This window comes from Typopeltis vanoorti, chromosome 2 (genome assembly GCF_054136105.1).
Source record: "Typopeltis vanoorti isolate ZY-2024b chromosome 2, IOZ_Tvanoo_1.0, whole genome shotgun sequence".
Lineage (NCBI taxonomy): Eukaryota > Metazoa > Arthropoda > Arachnida > Uropygi > Thelyphonidae > Typopeltis > Typopeltis vanoorti.
In genome coordinates, this window is record NC_143550.1 from 47469549 (window position 1) to 47496794 (window position 27246).

The following is a 27246-nucleotide window of genomic DNA, read 5'->3' on the forward strand; positions in this document are numbered from 1 at the left end:
ATCTGGTTTGAACACCATTTTATATAGAGATAGTTTAGTGCTTTGAATAATTTCTCTTTTATTCCATATAAATTTATTCAGTAATCTTCCTATCATACCAGTTTTCATAATTCTGTTGTCCACTTCCATATCTAATTTACCATATTCACTAAAAATTGTTCCTAAATAGCTGAAATGTTTCTTGTTCTATAGGTTCTCCATTCAGGATAGGCAAAAATATTGATGTTATATATTTTTTTGCCTATTTCATTGTCTTTATCTTTTTATTGCTGACTTTCATACCAAATTTATTATAACAGCCATTCAATTTAGTCAGGGAATCCTTGTAACCTGTACTGGATTTATTTAGATATCATCATCTGCAAAATGTAAAGAGCTGAGATTAACATCTCTAATCTCAATATCAGTTTAAATACAAATCTTCATAATGTCATCCACATAGAGGATGAATAATAGCTAAGATGATGTGCAACCATGTCTTACACCTGATTAAACATCAAACTATCTTCCTATACATCCTTCAATTCTTACTACTGACTTACAGCTTAAATATAGACTATTGCTTGATATAATATCCCATTTACACCATATGACTGTAGTGTTTTGAATGGGTTTCCTCTTGACACCTTGTCATATGCCTTTTCCATATCTACATAACTTAAATACAAATCTTTGTTATATTCCCACGATTTCTCACTATTTGTCTTAAAGCAAAAATTTATTCCTGACAACGTCTATTTGGCCTGAATTCAGATTGTTCTCAGAGTTTCCCTTCTGCAATTTTTCTTAGCCTTTTCTCAAGTATACTTGCATAAATCTTACCATTGTAATTCTCATATTCAGTTTTATTTACCCTTTCACAGATGGGCGTTATGAAAGCTCTACTTTAATCATCTGAAATTCACAACCCTCTGACCAGGCCTTCTAAATTACACACTGTAGTCACCATAAAACAACACCATATTTGAACATTTCTGGTTGAGTATAGATATGTATTCCTGATGAGTGTTTTCTATCGCCATGCTCTCACTCCTTGTATCATTTAGCAGCTTTTCAAAGTAATTACTCTAGACATCTAGGATAACTTTATCATCAGTTTTCATGTCACCTTTCATCTGTCATTCCTTTTAGACTACTCTTTACTCCATTTCTATGCTTTTTTCAAAAACTTCCAGAGTATTCAGTATTTTTCCCCTTTCCTGATATTTATTTTCTATGTTCTTACCAAAGCTTTCCCATTATTTTTTTAGCTAGCTTTACAAAGTGCTTTGCTTTGTGAAGCACTTTGTAAATCAAGCAATCTGGCTGAATCAAGCAATGTATTCTTCAAGGTTTGCCAGGGAATCATCAAGATTTGGTTCTTGTTTCAAACTTCCTAGTTTTTTTCTTGAATAATGTCTATTTTAGTGTATAGTTAACTTCTGAAAGCTTCTTGTCTTTGATTCATTTTAAAACTTCCTTACACATTCTTCTTTTTCAATATGAAATTCAATTTTTATCCTGCTCTAAACTAAATGGTGATCACTTCCAATTTCAAATCTTCTGTACACTCTTGTGTTCTGAACCAGTGGGAAAATATTGCTATCAACAATAACATAGTCAACGAGATTTTTTTTCTTATTTATTATGTGAATTTGTGCACAAATTTATGTCAGAACATGGTGTTAGTAATAACTAGTCCACATCCTGAACAGAAATTTAAACTACTTATGATTAGTATTAGCTTTGCTCTTTTCTCCAAATTTCCCCCAAACATTTCTATATGCTGTTTAAATCTCCAACAAGGACCAACTTTCCCTTTTTTATTGTGTCAGCTGCCTCTTCTCTAATGCTTCAATTATTTTTTCCACTTCTTCCTTAGTTGAGCACTTTCTGTGGGATCATAGGCACAAATAAGTCTCATTGTCAATCTCTCTATTCTGATATCTGCCCACTCTTTCTACTTGATACTGCCTGTCATTCATGAAGGTTATCCTTATATTTAGTGTTGAATACTATATCTATTAGTTCTTTTCCTTGATCCTGATGGCCTGAATATAACATCACATTTGTTAATTAGAAAGATCTCACATGTTTTTGCCTTCTCTGTTTTGGTAATGCCTATTATGCCAATCTGATACTTATCCAATTCTTCTGCTAGTCCATTTCTTTTTCACTCATGCTTCTTATCTTTATGCTATGAATCTTGAATTCTGCTGATGCTGAGTTAAGATCTATTCCAATAGCTGATTATACAGCTAATCTTTCTCTTATTCTGTACCAAATTTATTCAGCTGACTCTGCACCACACTAGCTTTGCTAATTCTGTTATCTATTTCTCCATTTACTTTGCAACCGTAACTAAAGTTTGTGCCTAAATAGCTGAAATGTTTTACTTGTTCTATAGGTTTTTCCTTCAAGATGAAGTCATGCAGTCATCTGCTGGATTTATGTACGAGTTTCTTTATTTGGATTTATGGCCAAAGCAATTCAGTGTATTATATGTGTTAATTTTGTGTGTTCCGATGGCTGGTTTGCCTACTTTGTAGGATGAAAAACACAAGTTTCCAGGAAGAAAAACCCTGCCACCTCCATATGAGACCAACTAACTTACCTTTAATTGAAAAGCCTTGATAAAAGTTCTTTGAATCCTAGATGGGATTTGCAGATCTTTCCAACTTGATTGCCAGCCTGGTTGGCTGAGTGGTTAGCGTATCTGCTCTCTGGCCAAAAGGCTGCGGGTTCGAATCCCGCTGTGGGCATGGATGTTCGTGATTGTCTGTGAAAATACTAGCGGTGATGATGGGTGATAGATGCCGTTGGTATAGTTGTAGTTGGTGGATTTGAGCAGTGGAGATGGAGAGTTGTGAAGTAGGTGTCCCCCCTCGATGAGTCTTCGGACTCCCTGGAGGTGTCACGTAATAATAATAATATGTCATCACTCCAGATGATATAGGAGGACCATATCATCTGCATGAAGATGAATAACAGGAGAGATAATGTGCTCCCTCATCTCACACTTAATTTAACATTGAACTATCTTGATGTTAATGAAACATTATATCATGCAATACATAGTCTGTATCTTAACTATATATTGCATGATATAATATCCCATTTATATCATATAATTGTAGTGTTTTGAACAGCTTTTCTCTTGGCACCTCGTCATATGCATTTTACAGATTTACAAAACTTACAAATCCCTGTTATATGCTCCTAATTTCTCAACAATTTGTCTGAAAGTGAAAATCTGAATCTAACAACCACTGTTTTTCTCACATTCTGTTTTGTTTCACTTTTTATTGCTTGGTACTATAAGAGATCTATTCCAATCATCTAGAATTCGACCCTCTGACTAGGCCTTCTGCATTTAGATGCTGTAAAACTATTATACCTCCATATGTGAGTATTTCTGGTCGAATACCATCTATTCCAGCTGTCTTTCTACATTTAGCTTTTGATTACTTTCTTTATGTATACTATTGTTATTTTTGATGATTTGTCAGGTTTTGATTATCTGTGCCAGTAAATGACTAATTATGGAATCGGATTTTTGAAAAATAGCTGAAAAAGGTCTACTTTTTATAATTTGAATCAAACCTGTTAATTATACCTAAATAATAATAATAATGAAATAAGTAGTTTAACCTTGTAAGAGTGCATAATATATAATCAGACTATAAAGGAATAAAAAAAATTAAATACCTTCAGTTGCTAATAAACTTGGCTTTGGCATTTCAGTTTTAATTTTCTTTGATGATGCAGGTACCAATTTTGGTAACTGATTCTCTGTTTTAACTGTGAGAAAAAACAAACAAACTTAGCATAAAGTATCTGAATCACTATAATTACTGTTATACATGCACCTGACAGAAGTTATGTCTAACACTTAAGCTGACTTTAGAATATATGTTTTCAAAGATGTTTACATCTTTGTAGCATCATAGCACCAAGGCATCTATCTTAGGTAGACTAACAAATAAGCTTAGGTGTTGAACCTTATTCATGACTTATTTTTTAATAATGGTATTAACAACACCAAACAAACTATTTTATAAAAAAGATGTTTTATTAACTTGCTTATATTTTGCTGAATTTCAAATCAGCATCTTCAGAGCACAACATGACATGTATACATGACAGTGAGTAAGTGAAACAATACAATTGTAATGGACAAAAGACTAAATTAGGATATCTAAAGTCCTAATTTAGAACCTTCTAATGTCTCCCAAATTTTTGGCAAATGAATACAACCATAATTGTTCAGGCTAGGAGAATTCTTGTAGCCATGGCTGACTCAAAAAATAATCATTTGGATCTGTAATGACTTCTAAATAGCACATTAGTTTTCCTCCATTTAATCCTGTGTGAAGGGATGTCCAAAGTACGGTACAAGCCAGTCCTGTTTGCTATAATAATGGTAGTGAATGTATTTTTTATGTTCTTCCATGCAGATGTTAACGGATCTTCCTGTCTGCCCATAAAAGGCTAAGCAATGGTCACAAGGAGCTTCATGCACTCAAAAATATGCTAGAGGGTGAGGTTTATCCTTAGGGATCAGAGTTGCTAATTTAACATGAGGTTTGAATATGGTGCCTTTGCACCATATTCAAACATCCTATTCAAATAAAGTATTTTATTAGCACTTTGGCTATCTTTTCTGATGTACTTCTGACATAGGGAATAGAAATTCCCTATGTCAGAAGTACCTATATTATAGCTGTTGGCCAAGAAAGTATGGCACAGATATTTGAGTTCTGTGGATAGAGCTGTATCATTAGAGCAAATGGCTCTGGCTCTGTATGTAAGTGTTTTTAAAATAACATACTGTTGGGCTGGATGATGATGTGACTGTTTATGTAGCTATCTTCTTGTGTATGTTGGCTTTCTGTAAAAGGAAAAAGATAGTGATCCATCTGAAAGGTGGGTGAATAATCTTGGCTTTCTTTTTCTTCTCACTCCTCCTACTGGTTTGGGATGTCAATGTTATTCTTCAAGATTATAGCAGGCATCACAAAAAAAAAGGGTGATCTATATCTTTATCTGGGTATACTATGCTTTTGCATTCTCTAGTCAATTCATATATTGCAACTGACTTAGCCTCATTTGAAAAGTCCTTATAAAAGTTTCTCACATAATAAGTGAGATTCAATTTCTAACCAACAGGCATGTCACTAGTAAGTGAGCCTATGGAGGCTCTATAATTGCATTTGAAATATACTGTAATATTATAGACCCCAACTTCAATGGAAAGACAACATCAAAGGTTGAATGGGCAAGAATCTTTCAGAAGCAAGAGATAGAGAGGCATGGAAGCAGACTGTTCATCAGCTGCAACTCTCTTAAAGAGGAGGGCACAGGATTAGATTAGATATATATATATATATAAATTTATTACTAAACATGATGATATAATTTACTTACTTTCTTCTATTTTCCTCTTAGTTCCCTGAGTACACTGTAATTCTGAAGAGGATTTCTCTTCTGGTGATCCTTTGTCTGCACTGTTTTCTTGTTTAATAGTAAAAGTGTTTTGACCTACAACTAAAGAAAGGAAATGGACAACAGAAAATATAAAATTTTGAGAGGTAACATTCAGTCAAACAAAAAAAACAACTTTCATTCTGTCTCTCTTTCACACACACATACACAATTTCATTAATAAAGCATTTCAGGTAATATACAGAAGACATGCACAAACAAAGCAGAAAAATATTATATTATATTCTTGTTCAGTTTGTCTGTTTGTCTATATATAGTTTACTGAAATAAGATAATCTACACACAGTCTTAGTTAAGCTCTTGAAAATCGCCTATTAATCAATCATAATAGCTTGAATATTACTACTAAACAAAGCATATTAATACTAAAAGGTTAAATTTTACTGGTTCCTCAAGTGCATAGAAACTAAAACAAAATCAGGTTAGATCTTTGAAACATGGATTCGTCTCTGAAGAAAGAATACAATTCATTCTTTCTTCAAGAAAGAATAAGAAAGATACTTTTATATTTTTCTTATTCAAGAAATATTTAGTGATAAGTCACATTTCTTGTCTAGGATAATTTATTTTATTTTTAATAACTAGGTTTATATTTAAGTAAAAGTGGAATTAAAGGTATGCTGCAGTTTCTGTATAACTAATGCCAGAAGTATCAGCAACAAGAGGGAAGAGTTTTGGAATTGGTTAGTGCAACTTTGCCAAACACTGTAGGCATTAGTGAGATTTGGCTAACAGCAGATGATGTAGTTAAAGGGATAGAATGTGAAGGGTTTAGTGTTTTCAGGGAGGATAGGATGGGGGGGGGGGACTAGGACTGCTATAGACTAGGATGTGTAAAGAAAGATGTGAATGCCACACATAGGCAGATTGGCATGAATTCAGACCATGCAATTATTACGGAGGAACTACAAGTATGAAGTCCTCTATAATCAATTGGAAGGAGGAAAGAGCTCATGGTAAAAAGGAAATGAAATTTATATAGCTGCTAAGGGATAATTACTTGAAACAGCATTTGTGATGGATGGGATGACCAGGGGGTTTGAAAGTGCTGGATCTGGTATCAGCATCAGAAGATGTATCCATAACATAATCTGACTGTGACTGTGGAAAGTGACCATACAGTTTTTCTGAGAAGATGTTATGCATTTGGAATTCTTAGTCAAGAAAGGGTTTATGTAAAAATACAAAGCTGGTGATTATGACAAATTTAGAGGACAGCTTATGGCAGTGCCATGGTATAACAATGGTATATATTGCAGGCCTGGTTGGCTGAGTGGTTAACATATCTGCTCTCCCGCCAAAAGGCTACGGGTTCGAATCCCACCGTGGGCATGGATGTTTGTTTATGAAAATACTAGTGGTGGTGGTAGATGGCGATGGTGTAGATGATGATGAAGGTTGTTGCAGCTGGTGGAGATAGAGAGTTGTAGGTACTCTCCCTCGATGAGACTTTGGACTCCCTGGAGGTGTTATGTAATAATAATAATAAAAAAAAGCTGGAGGGAAAGAATATCTATAGTGCATGGAAAGTGGTCAGGGATTGTTTGAAAGAAGCAGTGTATCAGACTGCATCCCCAGGGTCAGGAGGGTAAATCAAGTGGGAATTAGTAGTGATATAAAGCAGGAGCTTATTAAAAAAAAAAAAAAAAAAACTCTGGAGGGAATATAAAGAAAAGGTGATCAGCGTGTTCATTAGCAATACGGAGCATGTGCAAGAAGGGTGACAAGTATGGTAAGGAGGTAAAGAACAGGTCAAAGTAAATCCAAAAGAGTTTTTTTTCTGTGTAGTGAATAAGAGGAGGAGGAATGATTATGGAAGGATAACTTTAATCAATGCTGATGGTAGGAAAGTGACAGAAGGGAAAGAAATAGCTGAGTTATTAAGTCATCACTTTGCAAGGTATATCATCTAGGTGGAGACTTTGCAGTTACTAATGTGAGAACTGAGTCAGATGAACTGGAGGTGCTCAGCATATTGAAAAATATGCTGAGCACCTCACAACAGTAAATACAACAGTGAGATTGGATGGCATGTCAATCTGCATGCTACGAAAATGTGCAAGACAACTGGAAGTGCCTCTGAGACATATTTTAATCCATATCTCAGCCCTGGCAAGGCTTCCAAGGAAGTGGAATGAGGATAAGAAAGTTCCATTACATAAAGGTGAACTCCAAGAGAAAAGTAGAAATTTAGACCAATTAGTATCTTATAAGTGGCAGTTAAAGTATTGGAAAAGTCAGTTAAAGGCAAAATGCTGGAATGAGTGAATAGGAATGTGATACTCTATGGCAGCGAGCATGGCCTTGTAAAAGTTAGGTTCTGTTTTAGCAATTTATTCACATTTTATAATAAAATAGCAGCAGAAACCACTATGGAAAAGTAAGTTGAAGCAAATAGTAAATTAGAAATGGATATAAAACAGGTGGCAAGGATGGGGGGGGGGGGGGCTGACAGAAAGGCAGCAGAGAGTAATACGTGGTGGAGAATCTAAGTGAATGAGGATGATTATTGGAGTGCCCCGAGGCTCTATATTAGATGCACTATTCATTAATTTTCATTTTAAAGATATAGGGAATGATTTAAGGTGGAAGAATATTCAGTTCTTTTCTAATGGCACAAAACTAGGGAGGGCAATAGTTGATAAAGGTGATGTAGATATCCCTGCAGGATGATTTAAATAAATAGCAGTATCAGTGAAGAATAATGGTTGTCAATTTAATGCTGCAAAATGTAAGGTTATGTACTTCAGGATGAAAAGATTACATACTGTAAATGATGCTGATGGTACTGGATATCAGGAAACTGACAAGGCTAGGGATCTGGTGATGGTGTACAGAGATTTGAAGTTCAAAGGATATATTACAAATGTTGGCAAAATAGCTCAAAAGATTATTTGGATGTTGAAGAACATATTGACAAGTGAAGATAAGGAGGTTATTATCCCTCTTTATAAGTCTATGATTCAGCTGCAACTTGACTACTGTTTGCAGATTTGGTCAGTTAGGTTTCTTAGGGAATCAAGAGGTGGTAGAGACAAGTGAACACAGGTCTATGGATCCCTATGAGGATAGATTGAGGGTGTGTGGGGTGGGGGTGCAGAGTTTGGTTAATGGGTGGAAGAAAGGAGACACAATAGAAACTTATAAGTTACTAAAGGGAATTCTATAAGATTGACAAAAGACATTTTTTGATACATGATGAACAGGGAGAAAACAAGGATGCATGCCTAAAAGTGCTGTAAGAGTGTGGTTAAGGATCTGTGGACTAGATCTTTTGCTTGGAGAGAAATGAATGAGTGAAATAGATTGCTAAATGTAGTTGTCAGTGCACTGACAATCAAAAAGTTTAAGGAAAATTATGTTTTGCATTATGGGAGATACTGAGATAGGAGTGATGTTAGCTTGGTCTACCTTTGCTACGAGTTGCCTGGTGTTGTACTACCTTACCCCAATCCTGAAGATATTTTCAGGTGCAAACTTTGTTTGCTCACACTTGGATAAAGGATTAAACTAAATTTATTATAGTCTAACCAAATGAAAAATAAACTTTCAACATCTTTCTCTAAATCCAGAGTAATTTAATAAAAAGGTGGCACACCTTTTGGCAACTCCTATAGGTAAAGATGACCTCGCCATTGCTTCTGCCTGGTATCTCCACTTCTGGGCCTGGCTCCCAATGAAGAGACCTCAATAAAGGTCAAAACTAGTCTGGGTAGTGGCCCTTCCTTTAATGCATAACATTATACATATCTGCAAGGAGATACGTTTTGCATTATGGGAGATACTGAAATAGGAGTGATGTTAGCTTGGTCCATCTTTGCCATGAGTTACCTGGTGTTGTACTACCTTACCCCAGTCCTGAAGATATTTTCAGGCGCAAACTTTGTTTGCTCACACTTGGATAAAGGATTAAACTAAATTTATTATAATAATTATAATAATGCCTCAGGCATTTAAGGATAATTTTGCCACTCTATTAAAAGAGGAAAGAAAAAAAAGAAAGAGAGAAGAGGTGGGGAAAAAAAGGAAAAGGGGAAAGGCATGAAAGAAAGAAGGGACATTCAGCCTTCTGAAAATGAAATTATATAATATAATATCATACATGATTACAGTTCAACTCACACTATAGCAAACTCATGGGATCAAAGAAATACATTGTTACAGTGGAAAGTTTACTATAGTGAATTTCCATTACAGTCAGTGATTTAACTGTAACTGTTATTGAAGAGACCCATATCAATGGAATAAAATTTTAATAAGTGATTAAAACACTACAGTAATTCATCTATGATCTGCTCGAGCTATGTGACTAGCATCAGAATCACAAGTATAGATGATAATAAAGTATTTATTCGAGTGTCTTACAGACCACTGCACTGCATACGACATGCCAGTATGAGTGAAAACAGAAATGGCAAGTATGCAGATTGGCCACTAGCAATGTAATGACCATGAGTGACCTATGCATTGTCACTTCCTTTTGCTTAGTTTAGTTATGAATCGTCTTCATGTTTTGGGACTTAATGAACTGTTATTCTTTGAAGTCAGCATTTAACTATCCTATACTCTGAGAATTCTACAGCTTTTGAATTAATGAACTGTTATCCTTTGAAGTCAGCATTTAACTATCCTATACCCTGAGAATTCTACAGATCAATACTTTAAGAAAGCAACCATGGAAGATAGAGAATCAAATCAACAATACATTTGAGATGGAATTTAACTTATTAGCCAATAATTTTCAGTCATCAAATTTATCTCTAGGCAAGTTTCGATCATAGATGAATTACTGTGTATACACAGCTATGCAAAAAGATTTGTAAAATTAATTTTTGTACAAGAAAGTCAACTCTATACCTTTTTGTGTAACAGAAGAATTATTCATGATAGTTTTGCTATTATTGCTAACTGGAGTAACTGGCAATATAACTGGTAGAGGCTTTTTCATTTCAGGGGAATTCTTCTTTACACTGTCTTTTGTGACCTTCAAAATTGGTACTTTAATCTGAGAAATATGAGAATTGTGAGCAGAAGATGAAGAATTCGTAACAGGAGAAACATGAGTGGTAACACTAAATGACTTTGAAACAGGTAACAATTTAACTTCTGTAGGATGAGAGGAGATTTCTGAAAATTATTAACAAAGATGTTTTAAAAGTGATAAAAAATTAGAAGCTATATTTAACTGAAAAATAACTAAATATATAAAATTTCTAAGATACTGTCAAACAATTTATTACATATTTCAGCACCTTCCATGAACAGTAAACACCAAATTAAATTATTATTATTATTAATAATTATTAGGCTGGTTCCTCTACAAAGGATGACTCATTGAGGGAAGGGGATGTTTCTTAATATTACACAATGCCTAAATATGTATCATCTTTCTTTCTCTCTCTCTCTCTCTCTCTCTCTCTGAGCATATTCGGATAGCTGAGGCATTACACTGCATGCACTCACAAAATTCACCACACAACATATGCCATGAGGAAAAAACTGGACCTCACATGTTTCCTAACTACATACTTAGCATCCAGAAATGACTCCTGAATTTTTCCACATGTTCTACTGTTATATCCCCTTGCCAATTTACATGTTTATTTGTTTTTTTATCATATCTCCTCTCTGTTGTGTATTTATTAAAATCTGAAGATCACATTTCCTTAATCAGTCCTCATATGCACTATTAAAGCCTATTATGATAGTTTTATGCTGTCAGGTTTTCTTGAATGTGTCCCCATCTCCAAGTAACCTGCAGTCAGCCATATATAAGCAGAGCAATGTGGTCTAGATGCAGTTTAACAAAGTCTTGTAAAATTATGGTTTCCCCCTTTATATATATATATTCACACATGAGAAGTTGCAAATCCTATAGGACATCAGCATGTGCCTTGTGTGAGCAAGTGGTTGAGAAGAAAGACAGAAGGTTGATATGTTTTTTGAATAACTGGAGACTGAAATGTAGTTCTTAGTAAAAATTATGAGGGGAGGAGTGCTATCTATAATATTAAAAGTGCAGATGTAGAAGAAATGACAGTAGAGGATTAGAAATTGGTTTATCAATTATATACTAAAATTATAAGATTAGTTAATAAATTATTACAACAATATTTCACTTTGGTCACCAAGGAATCTTCATGAGCACAAAGAAATACACTAAACACATGCTGCATGCAAGCACACTGACAAAAAAAGAAACAGAGTGTGAATGGCAGGATCCTACAGTCTTAACTCACCAACTACTAGGATAATGATGGGAACTTGCTGAACGTCTCACAGTGACAGTCTCCCAGATTTCTGGTAAAGTGAGATTTGGCAAATGATGCAATGCTGAGGCAGATTTTATGAACAATCTCTCATAATTATATCTGCTCCAATATCAGAGGAAGATTTTTTTTCACTGACTCCAGTGATCCATATCCATGACATGATCTGCTACTCTGCTCTATAACATATCCATGACATGGTCTGCTACTCTACTCTAGAACACCTATAGTGCAGATAATAGACATAGTTCCTTAATTTTTCTAGGTGGATATTAGCTCTTACTTTAGGCAAACATATCTACCTGGAAGAACACAAGAGGAACCTTATCCATTATCTGAACTACAGTTATTCTGGAGTAGCAGACCATGCCATGGATATGGATCACCGGAATCAGTGAAAAAAAAACATGCCTCTTATACAGGAACAGATACAAATCCAAGAGACTGTTCCTAGAATCTTTTCCTTATTACCTAATTCTATATCTTTATTCCAACCAATATTACCATATTAAAATCAACCAGAATGGTCACTCTTCTCATGCTTCTTAAGTTAATTTGCATATAAATTTCTTTGTCTCCACATTCTCCAGCCTATAGCAACATACAACTGAATATTTCATCTTATCAACCTCCACCTGACATAACGTGTCAAAACTACCATCAGTATCCCATGTGCAACCATAATTCCTCTGCTATCATCGACAGCACTCGCCCTCTCTTCTTGTCCTTCCTATCCCCATGAAAAACACCACACCCTTCCATTTCTTTTCCTGTCAGGATATTCAACCATGTTTCATTTTGAACTTATTTTTGGGTGAATAAAGTGAAATCAATGCAACATTTTCATATCCATTATTTCTCATACTCCTGATATTCATAAATAAGCATAGCAATTCATTACTTTATCTATAACCAGTGCTAAACATGCTTCTCTCTCTGATAGCTTTTATAACTCTTTATTCCAGAGAATTGAAAGTTTTTTTTTTCATTTGATTATAATTTAAATTAAAACTTGCCAAGAAATTATATGCTTGTTTAATCCTTTATCTAAGCATAAGCAAACAAAGTTTGTTTTCACAACTAGGCTACTTGTATATAGAGGCTAATGGCTTCACATTAATTGCCATAGTATCCCGTAATGCAAAACACACATCTTATTGGACATGTATGATGCTATGCATTACTGGAAAAGCAACTACCCAGATTGATATACTTCTGAAAAGATGTGTGCTTTTGCATTATGGGATACTATGGCAATTAATATTTCACACCAAAATTTTGTTTGCTTATGCTTAGATAAAGGATTAAACAAGAATATAATTTCTTGGCAAGTTTAACTTTTTTTCATATATATCTTCAGACTCAACTTCCAATGATCCATTCCTATCACAAAAATTTTCATCATCCTTACTCCTGATAACTGATCCTACTATTTATAAGGTCATCTCATCTCCATTCCTTTGACCACTGCTGAACTGGCAATTTCTATCCTCTGTGACATCAGGGGAAATCTGTGACAAGAACATGACAACTGAGGGATGCCAGTTGTCATATTCACTATCACAGACCTCCTGTGTTCATTGCATCATTCATTTCTCTGATCTTCCTAAACAATGACTTTCTCTCACATCCTTTTTATTAAAGAGCAATATTAAATTCTTCACATCTTTCATTATAGTTCATCTCTCTCTCTCACTTCAAGGTATTCTGTAAAATCTCCTTGTAACAGAATGCCATGGATTTTTGCTCTGCCAAAAATCCATTACATTTCAGTGAACCTCAAGTGTGCAAAACCTTCTGAATGTGATATGGTTTACACTGACCAAATAATAACAGGTCATCTTTAACAAGAATAACAGAAGTTTACAATTGTATCTTCACAAAAATATCCAGAATATTTGACTATTCACCACATTTAAAAAACAAGAATAATTCCATATCCAATTTCAAGAAGTTTCTTCATCATGTATACATTGTATAACAATTTTTTTTAACTCTGTTGTCAAATAACATGGATGAAATAAGATGTTTTTAACTAAATCAGATATACTAATTTAGAAAGAAGAAAAAGCCTCTAAATTTGATTACTATTCAAAACATATGCTATGCATATTACATTTTTGTATTTTAACCATTTAATGGCAATAATTTCCACAGTATGATTCTCTTTTTCTGGTAGATAGGCTTATGCATTGGTTACTCAAAAATATCATTTTTCAGGAAATAACGACATATACTATAATATTAATTATAAAAACTTTAATTAATACTTTCCTATATTTTGGCAATATTACATTGCCATCATCAGAGATCACTAAAAAAACAATATGTGCATGCAGGCACTAATGAGGCTGAAGAAAGGTAATCAAAGTCAGGTCTAGAGTCCTAAATGGGACCCCCTTAGTGGGATATATTAAATAGTCTTGGTTATTTGGCTGAAGATCTTAGGACGAATGCTTCCCAAATTTGGGGCAGTCTCATGCACCAAAATTTATTGAGGTTTGGAAAGTTTTTCAGGGCTGAGGCAAATTCAAGAAATGGCTTTCATATTTGTATTTACTGCAGTGTAATAGAGTGGCATTCTTCCAGCATATCCTGTGGTTGGTATCCAAAGCATGGTCAGCAAATCTTGAGTGGCTGTAATGGTAGAACCAGATGTGGTCCTTGTGTTCAGAAATTCTGATATTGGCTGTCTGACCTGCCTGTTTGACTGTAGTAGGACAGTTTGCAACTGCAAGGCACCTAGTAGGTCTAGAGAATGTGGCTGGTCTTTGATGGAGCAGATACTACTACTACTACTATGTTCACTGGGCATCTACAGATGCCGTATGGTCACTCTGATGCTCAGTGATGCCACACCAGGCCTCGCCATGTAATCCTGCTGTTTGCTTTTCTGGCGGCCTCAACTCTCTGAAGATCGGTCACTCCACACACGCCATCCATCCATCTCATTGATGGTCTACCCCTGCCTCTTTTTCCAGGAAATTTACCTTCTATTACTATTCTGAGAAGTCCCCCTTCCATCCTTTCTATGTGTCCAAAATATTTTAACTTTCTTCTGTCAATATCCTTAAGGAATCTTCAAGTTCTACCGATCTTTTCTAACACCCATTCATTTGTTCGTCTTTCAGTATAAGGGACGCCAATTTTTTATGTAGTCTGTAAGTGGTTGTAAGGTTGTATTTCCTTAGGATTTTTGTCAATTATTCAGATGTGCCCTGGATATATGGAATAGTGATAGATCTTGAGTAATCTCTGCTCTGCAGGAGGGGGGTGCAGTTACAGAGTTTTAATCTTTTTTTTGTATTTTTTGGGAGTTGTAGCCAATGGCTAAGAAAGTGTTGAGGATATGGTCAAGTTCAGTACTTAGGGCACTGTTATCAGAACTGATTAATTTTGCACAGTTATATAGAGTTTATATAATCCCCATATTGTTGGGAGGGGGAGTGACTGCTGGTGAATATGTCTACCTGCATGTGTAGGTTTCTATAAACAGAGAATGCTAGGGATTCATCAGGCTGGCATGTAATCGAAGTATCTAGGAATAGAGAGTGTTGTTGTTTTTCTTTTCTAAGGTAAACTGGATCCTGGGGTGTTGATTGTTTAGATGTGTTAAGAAACTGTCAAGCATATCTAAGCAATGTGGCCAAATGGAAAATACATCATCTGTGTAGTGTAGGCAGACGGTAGGTTTATGTGGGGCAGAGTTTAAGGCTTTTTCATCAAAGGTTTCCATGAAGAAATTGATCAGGGGTGGAGAATCCATGGCTGTCCCCTCTATCTGTTTATAGAATATTCCTTGCCAAATGAAATAGCCTGCATTTAGGGTGAAATGCAACAGGGGCTGAGATATCAGGAGGAAATATGGCTTGGATGAGGTCTAAGGCATCTTTAAGTGGGACATTAGTGAATAAAGAGTGTATTGGAGTATGAGGTATTCTATACTGGCTTTTAAAGTGGGCTGAGTTTTTACATGCGAAGGTGTGCAAGCACTTTGTCTAATTTGTATATAGGTGAATCAATATCATCCACAGTGGGACATAATGGCATATTTTGTTTATGGGTTTTTGGTAGTCCATAATCTAGAAAGTGTGTGGGGGGGGAGGTTTCGAGAGTTATAAGGTTTTAATTTGTTTGTGACTTCCACAGATCAAGAGGTAACCTTTTTAAGGAGCCAATGGAGTGTTCTGTTCTGTGTACTGGTGGAATCATAGTCTATATGAAAGTAGGTAGAATGATCTACAAGTAAGAAAGCAAGTTTACCTGTGTAATCTAATTGGTTTTAAACCACAGTGGCATTTCCATTATCTGCTTTGGTAATTACTATTCTGTTATTGTTTTTAATTTCTTCCAGAGCTTCAAATTCTTTTCTTGATAGGATGCTTTTGGCTGCATCTGATATTGTTGCAATATGGTTGGGAAGGCTGAGGATACCTCATTCTACTTGGTTCATTATTTCTCTTGCAAGAATTTTTTTTAGGTGTTAGTGCATAGTTATGGCCATGTGCAAGTGTGCTAATTGCTTCAGGCCTCAGGGTGAGAGATAAGTTTACTATTGTGTTAGGAACCAGTTGAGGCTTGGAAGCTGAGTTTTTTAGTAGATTTTCATATTTCTTGATGTGGCGACATTGTATTTTTTGAAATTCTTTGTCTGCTGAAGCATTCAAGGCATCGGAAAGGATCATCTAAAGGAGATGTTCAGCATTGCGAGAAGCTCTTCATCTAATGCATGGATAGCTTCGTTAGTGTCAGCCAGGAGAATGCGAATGGCAGCAATCTGTTCCTATAAAAGAACAGACCACATCAAAATTTGACAAGTCTTATCCACTCCACCAAGGATCAGCCACATTCCCTAAACCTACCAGGTCCCTTACAGTTGCAAACTGTCCTGGCCAAACAGGTAGGACAGCCAATATCAGAATTTCTGAACACAAGGACTACATCCAATTCCACTAATACAGCCACTCAGGACTTGCTACCCATGCTTTCGACAGCCACCACAAGGTATGATGGAAGAGGGCTACTCTATTACAGCACATACAAATATGAAAGGCTATTCCTCAAATCTGCCTCAGCCCTGAAAAACTTTACAAACCTGAACCAATTTGGGTGCATGAAACTGCCCCAAATTTTGGAAGCATTAATCCTAAGATCTTCAGCTCAATGACCAAGACTACCCAATTTAGTTCATTAGGGGAATAAATTGGGTAGTCTTGGCCAAACTTTGGTTGCCTTTCTTCAGCCTCATTTGCTCAGTGTTAGTACCTGCATGCATACATCACTATAATATCATTGTTTTTTGTGATCCCTGATGATGGATGTACATTGCCAAAATATGGGAAAATATTAATTAAAGTTTTTACAATTAATATTTTAGCATGCATTGTTATTTCCTGTAAAACAACAGTTATCTTAAAAATAATTATTAATGAGAAGGTAAAGATATGTGAAAGCAAATGTCAACCTAATTGGCTGAGTGAATAACTTTCCCACTCCTCAAACAATAGGTAATATGTTCAAATTCCACTGTAGCAGCAGATGTTAACAAATGTCTTTAGGTTTATATAAATTTCACAGTTTGTGTGTGTGTGTGTGTGTGTGTGTGTGTGTGTGTGTGTGTGTGTGTGTGTGTGTGTGTGTGTGTGTGTGTGTGTGTGTGTGTGTGTGTGAGTGAGAGAGAGAGAAAACATCTGTATCTTCCTTACCCTCCACCCTTCATTCTCTTAAAACTTTCTGATACCTGTTAGTCAACTAGGTCTCTTATCCATGTTACCAGCTAGTTTTCAGTCTCAATCTGAACTACTTAATACAGTAATCTTACATGAAGTATTCTGTGCAATTACTTCAGAAAGTCCAATAATACCACAGTGTGTGTATTTGCAACATCCAGCTTGGTTGTAACTTTATTATAAAATGGGGAACAGAATACTAATACAACACTTTTCTTTCTTTTGAAAATTATATGTGTGAATTTTTAGAATGTCTGGAAAAATGAGCAACACAGACATTATATAAAAATATTGCTATAATATCAGTGTTGTAATAAAATATAATCGTATGATTAAATAAAGGCATCAAAATATAAAATGAACAATTTACTCATGTATAAGTATATAACGGGGGGGGTATAGTCAGGGTGTGCTGGATGTGTGGTGCACATCCACGGAATAGCAGTACCACAGATACTCCTTAGCATGAGATTCCTAAAATTAAACACTTTTTGGTGTCCTGTTCATGAAGTGTCCTGTACATAAACATTGTATCACATTCGGGTTAATAGCCCGGGTGTGCAATCACAAATACGGACACCTTTGAGCTCTTTGAACATACATGCAGATCAAATTCTTAGAGTTTCAGTGGTTTTAAATCAGAAGGTGAAGCAAGGGTGTGTGTGTGTGTGTGCTGAGATAATTGCATCCAGAAATCACTGACTGTGATTAGTTATTGTGTTAACCAATCCAACTGAACGTTGTCAATTGTCATGAGTTGCTGTTTTCGTTTTCTGAGTTTCATCTGTTTTGTGTGCGTGAAGTGTGAGCTGATATGTTTAGGACGCTGATATAACTAGTTTTAAATATAGAAATATTATGTTTCTAAAAATTTTAATGCTACTCCTCTAAGTAGACATCAATACTTATAGCCAATTTGCTTATTTTCTAAAGGAACCCCTAGTTTTAAACCATTGGCTTTCTACTAGGGTTAAATTAAGACATTAATGATATGCATTCAAACATATATTGAAAGAGAAATATGAAAAAAAGTAATTTTTTAAATATCTTTGGAGGATCTCAAATAAGCAAATGGGCTATAAAGTATTGATCTCATATATGATTTTCTATAAATAATTTATAACTTTTTTGCCCATATTTATGGCAAACAGTGTTGATAATATACGGAATGTCCCATTTTCTGCAAGAGCTTTTGTGCATTCTGTGATTGTAGTTGAAAGAGTAAGCCTTGTTGTCCTCCTCTTTCAAATTTCTTAAGCAAGCACAAATATGCAAAACCTAAGTACATGAGACACTTTTCTATTTCACAATATGATATTTAACACATTATTATTACCCCAAGACCTCATGGAGTCAAAGACTCATCTGGGAGGTCCTTTTATCACACACAGCTCATCATACCGTGCCCTGAACACATTCAAACTCCTTGCAGACACCACACTCTCAGGCAAGGCATTCCAATCATTTACAACTCTGCACGAAAAAAAACTGCCTCTCACTCCCCTACTCACACCCTCTTTATACAGTTTCCAGGGATGACCTCTGGTTCTCCCCTGATCTCCTACTATTTTCTGTAGAACTTTTCCAGCATTGATCCTATAACAACCCCTTACCAACTTGTAGGTCTCTATCATATCTCTCCCCTCTTCCTCCTGTCCACCAGACTCTGCAAATTATATCTTCTCAATCTTTCCTCATACTCGACATTCCAGAGGTCAGAAACTACCTTAGTCAGTCGCCTTTGGACCCTTTCCAACATCTCTTCATCCTTCTGAAAACCAGGTGACCAAATCTGGGCACAATAGTCCATTTGTGGCCTAATCAAATCCTTATACAATGGAACGGAAGCAGTCACTTTATTGTAATAAGTAAGTAGATTACTAAAACATGACCTCCCTTTAGCAAATCTATGCTGTCCATCAAAGATAATACCATTGTTGTCAACCCAACTCTGGATCCTAGTTCTCACAAGCTTGTCCAACAAGTTAACCACAACACCTGACACACAGATAGGCCTATAGTTTGATGCTTGAGTTCGATCACCTCCTTTATAAAGTGGCACAATCTTGCCCTCCTTCCACTTTTATGTAACTTTTAAACTAAGCCAAAACTGGATGGTGAAAAGCTTTCCTGTTTATTATCAGTGGCAAAGCACAAAAACCAGGATATCTTTGAAAGTAGTATATGCACATTTCATTTCATATATAAACACATCATTACGGATGATGGTTAACCTAAAAAATCAACTAATTAAATAGAAGGTTTAATATATTATTGAAAATATCAATGTATAATAAACAAATTTCAACATTATGTGCAAATAACGTTCATTGATCAGTAAGTATATTATTAAATAATTAACTTGAACCGAATGTAATGAACGCTGTTGAATTCTAAACTAATCAATCAATCAATCATTAATCACACGATGCCTATCATATCTTCTGAAACTCATCCACCGACAAAGCACTCATGACTGCTTTTGGAAACCCATTCCAATTAACCACTCACCAAGTAAAAAAAAATTCTTTAACCACATTCTTACATAATTAAGTTCTGAGGGGAGAAGCGATCCCTTGTTTTTCTCTTACTGTTTCATGCATCGGAAACTTTCTTCAGCACCTACTCTATAAAATATTCTTTAGTAACTTATGTTTCTATCGTATCTCCTTGTTTCTGCCAATTAACTTAACTTTGTAATCCACAACACATTAGAAATATCGATATCCGAACTTGTTGCTCCAGGAACGGGGAATGAATGTAGGAAGACAAGTAGTGTGATAGGAGAGAATGAAAAAAATATATATATATATGAATGAGAAAATAATAGTTGATAGTGTGGAAGGTGTGAGTGACTGTGAAAGTTTAGGAGACGGTTTTGTTTGGGAGAGTGAATTTAGATTAAGAGTGACTGACCTGCGGAGGAAGATAGATGAGCTGAAAGAGGAGGTGGAATGTCTGGTGAATGAGAGCAGAAGTATGAAAGATAAGAGTAGGAGAATGGAAGAGATAAATGCAAGGCGAATCAGAGTAGGGGAGAGAGAATTTTGGGAGTATGAGTGAGAGGTATCGGGTTGCTAGAAGAGGAGAGAATGGAAACAGTAGAAGAGGAGAGAATGGAAACAGTAGAAGAGAGGGAATGAGAGAGAGGTATGGGAATGCTAGCAGATGAGAGGATGGAAACAGTAGGAGAGACGGAATGAGAGAGAGATATGAAAGTTCTAGAAGAGGAGAGAATGGAAACAGTAGGAGAGACAGAATGAGAGAGGGATATGGAAGTGCTAGAAGTGGAGAAAATGGAAACAGTAGGAGAGAGGGAATGAGAGAGATGTATGGGAGTGCTAGAAGAGGAGAGAGAGGTATGGGAATGCTAGAAGAGAGAATAGCAGTAGAGGAGAGGGAATGAGAGAGACCTATGGGAATGAAAGAAGAGGAGAGAATGGAAACAATAGGAGAGAGGGAATGGTAAGAGGTATAATGTATGGCGACTCAATGATCCGTGGTGTTCAAGATAGGATGCGTGAGGAGTGTTTGCCAGGAGGAACAATAAGAAGGGTGGCTATGGCAATTAAGAGAGGTGAAAGGGTGGATGAGATGATTGTGATGGTAGGAACGAATGACTTGAGTGGTAATGTAAGTCGGGCAGCGAGAGATATGAGATTTTTGCTCGAGGTTGTACGGAAGAAGAAGACAGAGAGAGGAAAAATAGTGTGCGTGTTGCCTAGGTATGACAATGATGCACTGAGCAGAAGAGCGGTGATATTGAATGGCATAATAGCGAGAATGTGTGACAAGAGAGGACTGGTATATGTGGATGCTTGGAGTGCGTTTGAGGAAAGAGAGGAATTGTATGCGAGAGACCGCTTACATTTGAATGAGGAAGGATGTAGGCATCTGGAGAGATTGCTGTTCTGAACGAGTCAGTGTGTCCCAGGGAGGATGATAGCAGGGGTGGCCTCTTGTGGAATTGGATACTTGGGAGAAGGTAGACGATGTCAGGTAACACTGAGCCCAGTGGAGTCTAGAAGGAATAATGCTGGATATAGAAACAATGGCATTTATATGCTTTATACTAATGCCAGGAGTATCCGGAATAAGGGAGAGGAATTGGTGGTGCAGATAGCATCAGCCTGGCCAAAAATTATTGGGATCACTGAGACGTGGTTGACAGAAGGGGATATAACAACAGGAATAGAAGTCGCTGGGTATAGCATTTTTCGTCAGGATAGGGGAAAGCGTGGTGGTGGGGTACTGCTTATGATAAGTGATGACCTAGGTCCTCTAAGAGTGGAGGCTTTGGAAGGAAGTGAGACAAATGATTTTGAGAGTGTATAGTGTGAGGTAGAGGTAGGCAAGACAGGATATTTAGTGGGGTGTTGCTACAGACCCAGGAGCACAGAGGATGGGGACCAGGAGATGTTTAGATAGCTAAGTTTGGCAAGTGCAAGAAGAATGACTGTTATGGGAGATTTTAACTACAGTAGTATAAATTGGAGAGAGGAAGATGCATGCAATAAGGGAATGGAATTTCTAGAATTCTTGAGGGACAAATGTCTTAGGCAACATGTAACAGAGGGAACAATAGGTTCAAGAGTTTTGAATTTTGGTTATAGCATCAGAGGAGTTGATAATAACTAAGTTGACATCTCTCCCACCAGTTGGAGAGAGTGACCATATGGTTTTGACTTGGAAAATGAATAGACATGCAGGAGTATCAAAGAGACAGGAACTTATGTGGAATTATAATGCAGATGATTATAATAGTCTTAGACGTCAACTTCGGGAAGTTTCATGGAGGGAGGAATTGGAAGGCTGGGATATCATTAGTGCGTGGGAAATTGTGAAAGAATATTTGTTAGCAGCAATGGTAAGTTGTATACCACGAGTGAACAAGAGGACACAATTTGGAGTAAAGTGAATGACAAACAGGAATTGCATGCGAAAAAGAGGCTATGGAAGAGATATAAAGAGACAGGTGAAGAGAAGATGCATGAAGAATATAAGACACAGGCCAGAGTGGCTAGTGTGGTAAGGAAAGCGAAACTGGAATATGAGAGGAGATTGGCCCTAAGATCCAAAGAAAATCCTAGGGAATTTTTTAGCTATGTGGCCACTAGGAGGAGAAATGACTGTGGAAGAATGATATTGTGGGATAAAAATGGGAATAGAGTGACTGATGCAGAGGACATAGTGAAATTGTTCAATGAACACTTTATTGGAGTATTTCATCCTAGAGGAGTCAGTTTTAAAGCTAGAGGGATAGGGCTGGTTCGAGGTTTAGAGGTACAGGAGGAGAGTATGTTTCAGATACTGATTACTCTGGATGTCAGTAAAGCTTTGGGACTGGATGGTATTTCACCACGAGTTTTGAGAGAATGTGCTAGGGAACTGACAGTGCCTTTAACCTGGCTTTTCAATGAAAGTCTGGCTTCAGCAAAGGTGCCCAGGGAATGGAAGGAAGGTAAGATAGTGCCATTGCATAAGGGTGGTAACAGACTGGAAGTGTCTAATTATAGGCCAGTCTATGTGTCATCAGTAGTTGTTAAGAACTTGGAGAAAGTAGTGAGGGACCGTATACAGCATTGGGCAGATGAGGGTAATGTTATCTGTGAGAGTCAACATGGATTTGTGAAAGGGTGCTCTTGTTTTAGCAATATGCTAGCCTTTTATAATAAAGTTACAAGAACATTAGATGAGGGAAAGGCATATACTGCAATTTTCTTAGACTTAGCGAAGGCATTTGACAGGGTGCCACATGATAAGCTGATATTTAACCTGCAGCACATGGGTCTGGATGTCAGATTGGTCAACTGGATTCAGGATTGGCTGTCTGATAGGTATCAGAGAGTTGTGTATGGTGGAGCAGTTTCCAGGAGGCAGAGGGTTACAAGTGGGGTCCCACAGGGCTCAGTACTAGGACCTATATTGTTTAACCTTTATATCAATGACATTGCCAGTGGACTGCAAGGGGATATTCAGTTGTTTGCAGATGATGCGATGCTGGGAAGGATTATTAGTAATAGTGCAGATGTGGTAGCCCTGCAAGAGGATTTAAATAAGCTAGATAGATGGGCAAATGAATGGGGGTGTCAGTTTAATGCAGCAAAACGTAAGGTCTTGAGGTTTGGGTAACATTGATGGGATGCTGCATACTCTATGGGAGGAATTATACTGGAGGAAGTAGGGGAGACAAGAGATCTGGGGTTGATGATTGATAGAAACCTGAAGTTTAGGGAAATATTGCAAAGGTGGTGAAGGTAACATAGAGGATTGTTGCAATTATGAGAATGACACTGACCTGCAGAGATAAGAGGGTTATCATTCCGTTGTATAAGTCTCTGATCAGACCACACTTGGACTATTGTTCTGAGATTTGGTCCCCAGGATTTAAAGGGGATAAATTAACTGTGGAAAGGATACAAAGATGGATGACAAAGATGGTTTCAGGACTGTACAAGGATAGTTATGAGGATCGGCTGAGGGAATGTGGACTGCAGAGTTTGGTGGATAGAAGAAGGAGAGGTGATATGATTGAGACTTTTAAACTGTTGAGAGGTGGTTACAGGGTTGACACTGGAGAGTTCTTTCGCTTGGTTGAACAGCAGGAAGGAGTGATGACAAGAGGCCATCCCTGGAAGTTACGAAAGGAAACTGTGAGCAAGAGGGTGAGGAGTGGTTTCTTTGCGTGGAGGGTGGTTAAACCGTGGAATGCAGTGCCTGATGGAGTGGTGGGAGCGAGAACGGTCAATGAGTTTAAAGAGTGGTATGATAAACTTTGTGTTTCTTAGGGGGGACCTCCCCTCGATGAGTCTTGACAAACTTTATGTTCCTCGGAAGGACCTCCCACGATGAGTCTTTTGACTCCATGGAGGCATGAATAATAATAATAATAATAATAATAAATTAATACCATTAGTGAGGCTAGTTGAGCACAAAAGCATAGAGTGAAAGAAATGATTGTAGTAATCCTTTCAAATGATTTAAAAGGATTTACATTGTCCCCCACTCTATGCAGGTTTGGTTATAATTAGTTGATAAGTTAAAGTATTCAAAGTTATCCTACAATTAATTGCATTGGACCAATTAAGATGAGCACTGATATGCTATGCACCCTTAAAACTTACATACATTGATAAAAATGCAATCACATCGTCAAACCGACATGAATTTTGTAGCGAGGACTGCATAAGCCACATGATAGCACACCCATCTGAAATGGGCACAGAATGCCACTGATAAATATATATATATAACTGAAGATCTCTATTTATAGAAAATCCACAGATACCTTCATATGAAATCACATGATGGTATCACATATCTGCCCCAGAAAAATGTCATCATTTCTAATTTGGGTAAATGTGCTCGCTCCCTCTCGGTGGAAAAAAAAAAGAGAGAGAGAGAGAGAGAGATCACTAAAGAACTACAGTTTCTTCTTACAACCTTTCAGAAAAATGACTATCCTAAAGAGCCAGTTCATAAGCTACTCTTTAATCTACCTGCTCACCATACTACTGAAAATATAGATATAAAGCCTTTTACATCAGTACTATCATATACCTTATATCTCTATCGTGCCTCCGTAGCATGATTGGAAGAATAGCAGACCACCGCGCCCTTTGATTGGAATAGACCTTGGTTTGATTCTCTTCATGAGGAGGAGAATCCTTATATGGGCTTTTTCAATTGAAGGTGAGTTAGCTGATCGTATATAGAGGGAGGCAGCAGGATTTTATCTCCTGATAAAATCCTGCTATTTGTCTGTATGCAGGATTTTTCATCCTGCATACAGACAAATTGGCTTTCAGAATACACACAATTTACAGACAAAAAATGCTGTTGTTGGTGATGATGATGGCCAGTGGATGGCATTGATGGTAGTAGTGGAGAGGGTGATATGTATTTAGCGAAGTAGAATGCCCTGTCACAATGAGTCCTTGGACTCCTCGGAGGTGTCACATAACAATAATAATAATAATATCAGCCCTGTTTCACCAAAGTTAGCTAAAATTCTTAAGAAATTTAAAATCTGCACTCCTATTCCTCTTTCCAAACTCTGTTCCTTATGTGGTACACCTAAACCGAAACATAACAGCCTAAAGTATCCAGGATTTTATCGTCTTTGGTGTAACTGCAATGTGCCCTATTTTGGTCAAACAGAGAAATTCATTGAGTTGAATATGGAAGAACATGTGAGAGACAGTACACATGGAAGAACTAGAGCCAGTGCACTATTTAATCATATTCTTAATTCTGTTTACCCTAATGAGGAAGATTCTGTTACTCATCTGGTGATCCAGAACAAATTAGAAAACATTTTTAGATGCTACGATGAACTGGAGAGAAGAATTGTGGAATCAACAGAACTCATCCTCGATCCAGTCCATCTTAATACTAACCTTAGCTAAAACCTATCTGATTGTCATTCTTCAGCTATCCAAGTTTGGTATACATAAGAAGATCATGCCTGCATGAACATGCCCAACAATACTATGTCATCCAGAATGGCTTTAAATGTCAGTAATACATTTGCAAGTTAATTTATAGCTGCCTGTTGTAATGTATTTTTTTTTTGTATTTCTCTTTTCATGTTATGCACCTGATGAAGTCTTCTAAGAAGAGGAAACTAGTTGTTTGTGTGCCTAAATAAAGAGTATTTTTTTCTATTTTGGTATCTCTTCACTTCTGGTCATTTAATTTTTTAATCATGTCATATAACCGAGTAAATCTGTTTCATCACACACACACACAATAAATATATATATATATATATTGTGAATGTACTACTTGTAATTCAGAAGTTGAAAACAGAGAAAGTGAGATCATAGCCCAAAACAAAGAAAGATTTTAAGTTTAAAATAACTAAGAATGCATCCTGACACAATACACTCATTTTTCTTAAAGCAAACATTTTTGAAAATTTTCATGTTCCAATATACTTACTTTTCACATGATCAGAACACTGTTGAGCAGATTTCGAAAGGAAAGCTTTTGAGACATGTTCTTTGTCTTTCTGCTTTTTCTCAGGATTAAAAAGTTTATTTGATGATATCTTTGATGAAACATTATGAATATGCCTATTGAGCTCCTTTGGTTTCGGTATTTTTAAAATGGTAGTTGGAGTATAGAATTTTACAACACTAGGAAGGCTACATGGTAATGATGAATTCTTCGGTGATGATGTAGATTTTTTTGCAGTTTCTCCACACTTTACTGAAGTTGGAATCTTATAAGTACAGGTAACTTTAGGCTGTCAGATGGAGGCAAAAAAAAAAAAAAAAAAACTTCAAAGTTAAAAACAAATAAAATAAGTTCATCTTATTATTAAAATTAGATATATAAACAATGAAAATTTTGTTTAATAATCAATTGTAGAATTTTTTTTTCGCTTGGTTACAAAATAAATTATACTTGACAAGAAATTATATTCTTGTTCAATCCTTTACCAGTTTATAAGAAAACAACGTTTGTGCAATGCAGATTCTGCTGAGAAAGTGTATCTTAACAAGCAAAAAAAACTCTACAAATTATCTCTAATCCAGAGTATTTGACTAATATGATGATACACAATTTTACTACTTGTACATGGAAAATATATGACTTCTGTATTGATTTAATCTCAGTATCTTCATTGGGTATATTTCTTTGGAAACTTGCCACATGCATATTTTCTAGTTACGGATGATGCCACTAAGCATTGTGAGTGTACAGTCTTCTGCCCAGTCTGGCAAGTGGGATCATTCTGTGTGAACTGATTCATTGTT

The 27246-nt window shown here is 36.3% G+C and overlaps 1 protein-coding gene across 2 annotated transcripts in view; it reads right to left on the reverse strand.

Moving 5' to 3' along the window:
• LOC150108985 (uncharacterized) overlaps window positions 1-27246 on the reverse strand; it is a 275662-nt gene that overhangs the window by 165545 nt on the left and 82871 nt on the right. For both annotated transcript variants that reach the window (XM_090411204.1, XM_090411197.1), the window contains exons 9-12: window positions 26426-26732; window positions 10342-10611; window positions 5407-5526; window positions 3688-3780 (exon numbers count right to left, since the gene is read on the reverse strand). In XM_090411204.1, the coding sequence (XP_090267330.1) occupies window positions 3688-3780; window positions 5407-5526; window positions 10342-10611; window positions 26426-26732 (790 nt within the window). The remainder of the gene's footprint in view (window positions 1-3687; window positions 3781-5406; window positions 5527-10341; window positions 10612-26425; window positions 26733-27246) is intronic.